Source organism: Genypterus blacodes, unplaced genomic scaffold, assembly GCF_046128005.1.
Source record: "Genypterus blacodes isolate CSIRO-AG114 ecotype Tasmania unplaced genomic scaffold, CSIRO-AGI_Gbla_v1 ptg000021l_1, whole genome shotgun sequence".
NCBI classification, from domain to species: domain Eukaryota; kingdom Metazoa; phylum Chordata; class Actinopteri; order Ophidiiformes; family Ophidiidae; genus Genypterus; species Genypterus blacodes.
This window is the reverse complement of record NW_027466834.1, coordinates 3,955,589-3,966,984: the sequence shown is the minus strand read 5'-3', so window position 1 is coordinate 3,966,984 and position 11,396 is coordinate 3,955,589. Positions and strand designations below refer to the sequence as shown.

At 40.8% G+C, this 11,396-nt stretch overlaps 1 protein-coding gene across 1 annotated transcript; it reads left to right on the top strand.

Moving 5' to 3' along the window:
- The first annotated feature begins 1,293 nt into the window (after window positions 1–1,293).
- slc17a8 (solute carrier family 17 member 8) lies at window positions 1,294–9,685 on the top strand. The gene is made up of 12 exons (XM_076141831.1): window positions 1,294–1,823; window positions 3,306–3,561; window positions 3,706–3,824; window positions 4,646–4,760; window positions 4,854–4,941; window positions 5,561–5,647; window positions 6,195–6,337; window positions 6,462–6,611; window positions 6,704–6,836; window positions 7,257–7,367; window positions 7,932–8,059; window positions 8,368–9,685. The coding sequence occupies exons 1-12, from the start codon at window positions 1,723–1,725 to the stop codon at window positions 8,704–8,706; spliced, it is 1,770 nt and encodes a 589-aa protein (XP_075997946.1). The 5' UTR covers window positions 1,294–1,722; the 3' UTR covers window positions 8,707–9,685.
- The last annotated feature ends 1,711 nt before the right edge of the window (window positions 9,686–11,396 follow it).

Here is an 11,396-nt window from a genome sequence, read left to right as displayed (position 1 = left end):
ACTTTACCAAAAGGATGCTGCTGTAAGTTCGTATAACGTTGAATAACGTCTTCAAGATCTCCATTATTTAATTCATTCATTCATTTCATCCAGAGTACTGGTCGGAAGGGGCGGCAGTAGCTCAGTTCATGAGGTCCTCAGTTTAGGAACCGGAGGAATCCAATAAAGTTTCTATTCTTTTCTATCTGAATGGAAATGCAGGTTATGTTGCTGCCGCCCTCTTAACAAGCTTCCCTATATCAAACACTAGATGGCAGACTTGTCATTTTCAGAAATAGACCTGAAGGAACAAACCTCATCAGTTGCACATACACTATATTCTTCTGAGAAGTTCATTTGTTCCTAAAGGTAAATTAAATGCGTTAATCTGTGGTTAACGCAATTATCAATTAATCAAAGAAATGACTGGGAGCAATGGCACAGTCTATTCTGACTGTCATTTAAAAGTAACTTCTGCTGAAGGTTGAATCTGAAAATACAGACTCGTACAAAGAAGTACAGACAGTGCCTCAAATGTCACGAGGGAACGATTCATGGTCGAATCATGACAGTTATCAGTGATAGAGCTGTAATATTTCTGGTACAATGAAATATATTTATATATATAAAAAAACGTTTTCATCTGAAACTGGGTACTCAAGTTTATTTATGATGTTTATTACCTGCTGGAGTACCAGGACTGCCCAGAGCAGCCGCTCTGTAACAACCCATAAGTCCCAGACCATGCAGCCTGCTGTTTAAATTTTAAAATCTTGATTTCTACATTTTTAAAACAATGCATATTTAATGATCTGCATAGAAGGAATCTGACTCTGGAAAATAATGGCTTTGCTCTACTGGCACATTTACATTTTAAGGGAAATACCCAGCCTCGACAGTAGTTAGAGATATGATGATGGTAATAAGTCCATGAACTGTACAGCATTATGGCAGAAGTTATTATTTCTTTAATTGTAGCGATTGGAAATAACTGACATGGAAAATGAGGCAGAGAACAGGAGCGTAAACTTTGAGCTTAATAGCTTTGTCTTAAGTTTCCTCTGTTCCCATTTAACACCGCAGCAGTCCAGTTACTCCTGTCTCTCCTCAATGCAACTTGTCAAGCTCATTCATATTTAATTGGTTGACTGTGTGGGTATCAGATGAACTGCAGAGGTGGTGCTGGAGAGACGACAACGATGATGAAGACGAGGATGATGATGGTGATGATGCATAAAGCAAGGGGCAGGGTTTTGGAGTCCAGTCCCCTCCTTGCCAGGAACAAATGAGTTATGAGATGAAACAGAGATCTAAGCTGTCTATTCAGTTCAGCTGTGCTCATGGGGTTCACAATGCCTAGATGCTAAGAACTGGATGCTACACTCCCTCTCTTTCTTATTTATCAGACCATCTCTTAAAAAGGAGCTTTTGGAAGTGACACCTGTTCCAGAGGCTCTTGGCTTCATGCTTTTTTGGACACTGAGGAATACTTCAAGAGCAAGCACCTTTACCCTCCCCTTCCTCTCCTTCTGTTCTCCACTGAGTCCTCGTTCACACTGGAGAAGTAACCTCTGAGGGAGTCTTGGCACCACTGAAACGTGGAGCCAGCCCCCAGCGCCTCGAACCCAGGAGGATGAGAAAAATCATCTAGTGGGTTCTTTTAGCTCACAGACCAAAGCGCACTGGTGAGATAGGGTGACACCTTTGAGATCAAGGAGAGAGGAAACACAGAACAGCAGGAAAATGCCTTTTGGGGGTTTAGCAGGTTTGAAGGAAAAGGTGTTTAAGCCTGGGAAGGAGGAGGCGAAGAACACAGTGGGGGACTCGCTAGGAAAACTGCAAAGGTGAGAGGATTTGTATTGGGAGTGTTGGTGGTGATGGGGGATGAAGACTGAATGGATGTCTGCTTTCAAACAGCACAGAGTTTCAGATGCTCTTATTGAAACAACTGCTACCTTACATTTACATTTCATTCATTATGCATTAATGGCAGAGAGGCACATTTTTAACACATATTTACAAGAATGCTTAAAGCTGAAACTCCTGCTGTCACAGGGATGTGGAGAATCTGGAAGCAGACTCATTAAGTCCAACAGTAGATCCTGAAGATAAATAAATATTTGATTCTTGTCCTTGCCAGGCTATACAAACGATGTAATCTCAGATTTAATTTTTAGATGTCACTAAATGTTTCATATCTGATACATGTTTCACAGAGGGATATGTGTGTGTGGGTGTGTGTGGGTGTGTGTGTGTGTGTATGGAGGGGTAATATGGAATCTCCATACATAAGGTAGATTGTTCTGATTAAATTTATAAATTAAATAATTTCATTGCATATAATGATCACCTTTTGTCCTTTATCAAACTAATACAATACTTTTATTTTCCAGCAATGGAATATACAGATCAAATAATAATAAGAACAAAATTGGTATTAGAAATAATGAACGGCCTTGTGTATGCAGAACAAACAACATGTAATGTGTAATTCTTCTAATCTAATTCAGTGTTTGAAACTGCTTAAAACACATGAGAGAGGAAGGAGGGAGAAGAGGTCGTTGTCTGTGAGAAAGTAAGACGGTTGTTAGTTTACAGTAAAGAGAGGAGGAAGGAGTAGAGGTTAGAGAAGGAGAACGTCTGGAGAATGAAATAGAGAAGGTATTGTAGTCTTGTTTTTTCTAGCACACATGTAAACAGGTGAAGACTGGCAGTCCCAGACGGGTCAACGATCCGCACTGTCACTGACGACTAATGAGACATTTAATCTCATTTGGTGAGATTTTGTAGTGGTATATCACTGACACAGATTAAAACATTAATGAACGAGGAGTTGGAATGAAAAGCACTGACAGCGACCTGTTAGATGAACTACATGCAGGAATTCAAGATATTTTACACAACCTGTTTATCACACCTTTACTGATTTCCACGTCATGCATTTGAGAAAACACACAAGTGACGATTTTTCCAAAATAGGTGACAGGATAAATAGACTGAATGAAACCAACACAAAGCATTAAATAGATGACACCTGTTTTGTGTTAGTTCATGTCTTGCTGCAGGAGATTCAAGCAATGGATGTCATAGCAACCTGATAATAGGTGTCTTAGCTTGACCTCCTGCCCCCTGACCAGATGGACACGTGTTGGAAATGCTTTTGTATGCACATGTTTAGACATCAAAGAAATATTGGCAAAAATGCTGGGATTGTATATTTAGTCCATAATTTGCAGTAAAGTGACATTAAAAATAGGAGCGTTCAACAATCCGAGGACACTCCTAAATTAAACCAGTATCTGTATTACATCTGATTTGCTCTGTAGGAAAATGGATGGTAGCAATGTTGATGAAGAAGACAACCTTGAACTGACAGAAGATGGCCGTCCGGTGGCGTCGAGAAACCGTCCAGCACCTCTGCTGGACTGTGGCTGCTTTGGTCTGCCCAAGCGCTACATCCTCGCCATGCTCAGTGGTCTAGGTTTCTGCATCTCCTTCGGCATTCGTTGCAATCTAGGTGTGGCCATTGTGGAAATGGTGAACAACAACACTATTTATATCAATGGGACGCCAGTGATGCAGGTAGCTGGACTGAACAGACCATCACAATCTTACTAAACTTACCTTATAACTGATTACCTGAAAGAAACAGGTTATTGATTACTGAATTAAACATCTGAACCTGCACACGTATTCACACTAAAAGCCTTCTCTCTCCCTTTACAGAAAGCCCAGTTTAACTGGGATCCAGAGACAGTGGGGCTGATCCATGGCTCCTTCTTCTGGGGTTACATTGTCACTCAAATTCCTGGTGGTTTCATCGCCAACAAGTTGTCTGCTAACAGGTCACACACTTAACCTCCGTTTGATTGTCAATGCTTACAGGTGACGTGAGATATTAAGAGACGGTCTAGTTAAGACTTTTGTTTGCTATTTCCATATGAAGAAGATCAGTGGATGTTAGGCAGTTGGTCATGTACGTTATATGTCATGAAAGTCGTGACAGACACGCTAGTCAGACAGTACGCTCAGAAAAAGATTACAAGACTAAAATAGGTGATAAAGGTGTGGGGGAGCGTTTCCTCAGCCTGTGTGGTTAAAGGGTTAAAGCCGTATGGTGTGGTGAGCGGTGCTGATGGAGCAGATTGCACTCCTGTAATAAAAGCTTCACAGGAAAGGAGGACACGCCACTGACAGAGTTAATAATGAAAGATCCTGCCTCTGATTTCTCCCTGAAACACCAGCCACTGGAATATTACAAGTGTCACTTACACACTGTTTTGGAAAAAGAGAAGGAAGGGGGGATGAGGTGAAGGAGAAGAGAGAGGGAATCTCAGAAGCATGGTGAAACTTGTGGAGTGAATGGGATGTCTTTATCTCGGTCCATGAAAGGCAAAAGCATGAGGTGTGTCTCATTATAAGGCTGACTGAGCTGCTTTGACCAAGAGATATTTGACGATATGGCCTGCCAATATTACTCATGTAGCTCAGAGACTCGCGTGGCTAGTGTGTGTGTGTGTGTGTGTGTGTGTGTGTGTGTGTGCTGTGCTTTTCACCGTTTATAGACTGATATGAATAATATCTAATATCTAAGGATTAAATGTGTTGTTGGTGGACATTGATGAAATAGAAAAGGTATTTTTTTCACATATCATTGTTTCTATAGGGTATTTGGAGCAGCTATTGTCCTCACGTCAGTGCTGAACATGTTCATCCCATCAGCAGCCAGGGTGCACTACGGCTGTGTCATGTTTGTCCGCATCTTGCAAGGTTTAGTGGAGGTAAGAAGGCACAGCAGCTAACTGAGATATTCTCACAATTCATCCCAGGTTGCATCAGAAGTTAACCTTTGACATCTTTCAATGTGTGGGTAGGGTGTCACTTACCCAGCATGCCACGGGCTGTGGGCCAAATGGGCGCCACCTCTGGAACGGAGTCGACTGGCCACCACTTCATTCTGTGGTGAGAGATGATTTTGTGATGCTGTCAGTCATTCTTTCAAGATACAAAACAAACAAACAACACGGCCCCATTCATGCAGAGCTGCACAGTAAATGGGTGTGAGAGAGCTCATTTTGCCTCCTGAAATTAAAACAGCCATTCTGGACTTTAAATTGGTACCATGACAACACCTGCATCAAAACCCTCTTGACATTGCCTGTAAATGAACACGGCTCATCGGTGCACTCTGAAGGAGTGCCTCCTCTATTCACCTAATAGAGTGTCGTAGTGCCCACTGTCCAAAAGCACACTCATGCTTCCTACTCTATTCAAAGCAGCACTGTTCATGAATGCAGCAGATGATTGAAAATACATTAAACCACCACCTGACAGCATTCATTCAATGAAACTAATGTTGTCTGGTGTCTGTTGTCATTAGTGCTCTGTGTAGTTTTGTCTGAATGGATTAGGACAATTTAGAAATTGTACATGTTTATACCATTCAAATGCTGTGAAAAGTAGATGTAAAGAAGCATTACTGGCTAAATATTACTGAGAATTGATTTGGAACTGAAATAGAAGATTCAAATAAAATGTTTGTAATGGCACTAGTTTGACATTGATACCTCATATTTCCCAGGATCCTATGCAGGAGCAGTGATTGCCATGCCTTTAGCTGGTGTGCTGGTTCAGTATGTAGGCTGGTCTTCAGTCTTCTATATCTATGGTAAGAGAAATGAAAAGAAACAAGAAAGATATCACATAATTTCAAACTCTTCACAACTGATTTTCTGAATTGAATGTCTTTATTACATGTTAAATTACAGAATTGATATGTCACTTTAGTTACATGAAGAGTGAGCCTTATAATTGAGGGGGGGGGGGGGGGTGCAGCAGCTGTAATTTGTATGCTTTGCACAATAAGTGTTATCTGAATTGCTTTGGAGTTTGATTAAATGATTAGCACTCATAGGAATTCATACCTTTCCTAATGTGTTTTAATAAAATGTACTCAGGTTCTCGTGATATAATCTCATGATTTATTGATGTGAATGAGTATGTTCCTGTCTGCGCTCTGACTCATACCTTGCTCATTTCATTTTAATAATGAAAACTCTCCAGCGGTAACTCTAGCCTTGTTTTAATTAGACTGCCCTGCCCTTCATTATTCTGTAGTGTCTCTAAATGCCTTCAGTAGCATAATAAATATGTTTTAAGTGTATCTACACATTGGAATGCACGATCATTGTTCTGACTTGTAATTTCATGAAAAGGTGTTTTTGGGATGTTATGGTATATCTTCTGGCTCCTGCTGGCATATGGAAGCCCTGCTGCGCACCCCACAATCGCAGAAGAGGAGCAGTCTTACATTGAGGCCGCCATTGGAGAAGGGATGCAATTACTGAGCGCCACTGAGGTGTGTGTGTCTGTGTGTGTACCCATTTCAATTCTCATTCTTAATTCTCATTGCAATTTTTGACATTTCAGTGAAGTCCTTGTAGCAGAGACATTAGAATGTGGTTTCTCTGCACCTCTAATAGAAATTCAAGACCCCCTGGCGTCGTTTCTTTACCTCCATGCCTGTCTACGCCATCATTGTGGCCAACTTCTGCCGCAGCTGGACCTTCTATCTGCTCCTCATCAGCCAGCCAGCATATTTTGAAGAAGTCTTCGGGTTCCCCATCAGCAAGGTTGGCCTCACAGTTCCATCCACTGAACGAATGCTGAAAAGCTTCAAGACTTGTGACGGTTCATCGTTTGCTTTGCGGCTTCCTGTGTGCAGGTGGGACTCCTGTCTGCTGTGCCCCACATGGTGATGACAATTATAGTTCCTATAGGAGGACAGTTGGCTGACTACTTACGCAGCAACAAAATCATGTCCACCACAAATGTGAGGAAACTCATGAACTGTGGAGGTATGTCAGGATGTTTTGTCATTTGTTTTTCATTTGAGTCTGATTACCACATTATATCTTATATTTCTTTTGTATGCTGTATGTTCCCTATCACTGTCACCATAATGCCTTAATTGCTTTAGTTTGGCCTTGGTGTGGCAGCTACTGGCCAGCTTGCATGGTATAATGCAAACAATTGCTTTGTCATTTCTTTGTGACAGGTGCAATTTTGCCTTTATTTTTAGAAATTAGAATCAAGGATGCAAAGTTAGACAGCCTAAATCCTTTAAAACCATTTTGCCTGATGACATAGTTCCTGAATATGAAACAGGGGAAATCGGGGGTACAGAACATTTGTCGTAATGGTTAAAAATGATACTTGTGGGTTATTAAAGCCTTGCAAACATTAAACTGAACTAAACTAAATCTGCTGTTTGACAGGCTTTGGTATGGAGGCCACTCTGCTGCTGGTGGTCGGCTTTTCTCACACACGGGGGGTGGCCATCTCCTTCCTGGTGCTTGCTGTGGGCTTTAGCGGATTTGCCATCTCAGGTAAAAACACATCCTTACCAAAGAAAGAGTAGGATGACAATCTGAATTGGTGTGTGATATTGTAATAGTAATGAACATGAATTAAACTTGAATGATTATGATCAGCCTATGTATGGGGCAGATAAGGCAGATAACTGCTTTAAACAAATTGGTTTGTATTTGAAAGGTTGAAATATCCTTACTGTGATGTTTCAACCTGTTTTAAGAAAGCGAGACTTTCAGGATCAAGAGTCAAAAGTGACGTGACAAGACAGACAGGCAGTGCAATTATTATTTTTTAATTCTTTCACAATTTCCACAATGCGGCTAATTTTTTTGTGTGTGTTTTGTTTTAGCAGCTAAAAATGGAATGTTCTTGTCTTTTCCCTTTGGGTCTGATACAGGAAAGGTGCATTAGCCTTCCAAGCCTTCACACTGGCACCCCTACTGAATATTTTATAGACTGTTGTCAGGGCAACCAAAATCCAAAAATGTTCAAAAACATATTTGACTTTCACACAGTATTAAATGCCAAATAATAAACGCCTTACAAGTCAAATTCAAATGGCCCTGTGTACACTGTAGGTTTTAACGTCAACCATCTGGATATTGCACCTCGGTATGCCAGCATCCTGATGGGAATTTCAAACGGAGTGGGAACACTGTCTGGAATGGTGTGCCCCCTGATCGTTGGCGCACTTACGAAAAACAAGGTAAAACACATTGCAATCACTGTTTAGCATATGGAGTCACTGATAATGTCACTGATAATTCTTACAAGTCAGCACATGCAGTAAAATCCTCCTATTTCAAAACAAATATATCATTTGAGGTTTGCTATTTGGTAAAAATGTATTTCATGTCATCCTGCCCCTTCTCAAGACTACTGTTAATACTTTATCATGTCGTAAAGTGTATTATTGACATTGCATGTGTAGCGTCTCACAGGCCATAAATAAGCCAGTGGATTTGCTGTATAAACCTCAGGCCTGCGTCACTGACTGTATTTATTTGCCCACAGACTCGTCTGGAGTGGCAGAACGTCTTTCTTATTGCATCAATGGTGCATTACTCCGGGGTCATCTTCTATGCTATCTTTGCTTCGGGAGAGCAGCAGGAATGGGCAAACCCTGAGAGCACGAGTGACGATAAATGTGGCATAATTGATGAAGACGAGCTGGCCGAAGAGTCAGAGCTCAACAGCGAGATCCTCATGGCTCCTAAAAAGAGTTACGGCACCTCGGACAATTCTTCCGGGCGAAAACAGGGCTGGACAAAGAAGAGAGGGGCGACCATGCAAGAGGAAGAGGACGGGGGTCAACATTATGAGAACGGGGACTACCAGGACAGGTACCAGTGAGAAGCCCTGCGGGGCAAAAAACTCCCAGTTCAGACCAGGTCAAAGCTGAAGATTCGCTTTCACACCTGAGAAAATGCTGGACACAATGGAGATTTTAATGTTTTGGTCAATGCATCAATTTCACTGTAATAACAAAATAGAGATTGGATCCATCCATCCATCCATCCATCCATCCATCCATACATTCATCCATCCATCCATCCATCCATCCATCCATCTATCCATTCATTCATTCATTCATCCATCCATCCACCCACCCACCCATCCACCCACCCACCCACCCACCCATCCATCCATCCATCCATCCATCCATCCATCCATCCATCCATCCATCCATCCATCCATCCATCCATTCTCTAGCATAATGAAACGTGAAAAACTACTGAACTCAAAATGAAATAGATCTTAAATATACAGTAACATTTGTAGCATAGTGACAGATAAAACGCACAAGCATACTGTGCATTACATGAGAATTACTGCATATGTAGCAACCATGGCAGTGAGGACCAGATCAGAATCACTTTTCAAACGTTCTTTTAAATCTTAATCTGTGCAAACAAAGTTAAATGTTGATTGAATTTATACAGTATGTAGCTTCCTTTGAAAGTTGGACATTTTTCAATGTTTTGTGTCAGCTATGCAATGTGAAAAGAGTCGTACTTATGGAATGTAATGGGTTTGATAGCATACCACAGTGTTAATGTAATGAGCTTTATTGTTTTGTTTTGTTTTGCTTGTAAGTATTTGCGATTGCTCCATTGTTGCACTCCTTTCCAGAGCTGGTTTCAGTTCACCATCTCTCTATAAGAGCTCGCAGCATCATATCAGATCAGTGCTGTTGTTTACTCCATCCAGGCATTTAGTGTTAGTCTATTTATTTTTCTGTTTGTCCTTTTTTTGTGCAATCTCTGAATGTCAGATAGATAAGTAGCAGAGCAAAATGGGACCCAAATTCCCTCTTAAAATGATAAACAGGTTTTGTTATTGCTTAAAAAAACGAAGAAGAATATGTTCAGGAACTATTGTTGTATTGTTTGAGAGCATTGATTTGATTTGCACTTTACTTGAACACACAGGCCAGTTTCTTATAAATCTGCTCTGTATAATAGATAGTTAAGAAACATAAAACTCCCTGAAAAACTACTGTTCTGGATTTATTGAGTAACACATCAGACGTCATACATCAGCTCCTCTTTTTTCTCTCGTCTATTTATACTTTATACTGGAACGCATTCTTGTGTAGCCATTTGGTTAGTCGTTTCCTTTGCATTTCGAAATGCCAAATTGTAATTATACAAATGTGCTGAATAATACTCCAACACATCTGCACACACACACACACACACACACACACACACACACACACACACACACACACACACACACACACACTGTTTATATTTTAAAAATAAGTCTTAACACTGTCTGTTTATGTTAGGGGACTCAAATTAGAGGTCTGCATTTTTAAATATTCCAAAGGCAGCTCTGTTTCCCATCATTCTCTGGTAAACATCCTTTGTCTTATCTGTCTTTATCTGCTGCTGTTTCATTTTCACTTTGGGGGATAATTACTGGACGAGATGTCGCTTACTGTGTCAGATGGGCTTTTCTAAACTCCTGCCACTTGTTATTGTGACAGAAAGACTTTGTGAAATAGAGCTGATATTTAAATTAGCAGGCGAGAGCTTTTTACATTTTGTTTTGTGCGTATTTGGTTTTCTATGAAAAGTTGGATTGATTATTCTCGAGCACGTGTGCTGATGACCAGTTTCAAGGTTATGGACTTTGTTGTTGTCCTTACTCACAGAGTGTGAGAACGTGTGGGAGATTATGTCACTACCCATCTTGTGTTTTTGTAATTTCATCTGCACATTGCTCACAATAGACTGTCTGGAAGGAGTAACAGAACACGGAGGTGAAAAGTATCAACCAAATCCAACACCTAATAACTTTATCACAAAGAGTTTGTAGTTGTATTTCAAATGCTTTGAATGAACTTCAGGAACACTCTACTGTGTGTTACCCTTAATCCACATCATCGCCTCAGAGTAATCCATGAGAGCCACGAGTGTGTGTGTTTTATGTTAGCTGGAGCCGTGTCCATCCCGTTCCAGTTGGCCTTCACTGCCAGCTCATTCCTCACATGCTCTCAGACAGAGCAGATAGTCCACAAACAGCCAGCAACCAATGGCAAAGGTTCTGTTTATTCCGGAGAGTCTGTCTGTTGACACAGAAGGGCCTCTTTGGATGGAGCAACAACCCATCAATGATTAAACTATTATTTTTGGATGCATTAGGGATTATAAAGACAGGAGCCATTGATTTGATTTCCAATGTGCACCGTCCTTCAATTTCACACGTTTGGAAAGCTAAACCCTTATGTTGCCACTGTAAACTTATCTTTTGTAGATTTGAAGACATTCTAGCGTTGTGGGTTTGATCAGTTCAAGGACAGATGACAATGATTGCCACACAGTCTACTTTTAGAGGTTTCCTGTCTTCTTGTACTTGTAAACACATAAACTGTCTGGAGCGGCATAGCTGCTTAGCTGATTAGATGGCATACAGTACATCATGCTCAAATACCGTGACGCACTGTTACTATTCGAAGATAGAGAACATAAACTATTATTCTGATAGTTGTGTTTGCTTGTACTCATACCAATTGCTTGGGTCATACTAATGAG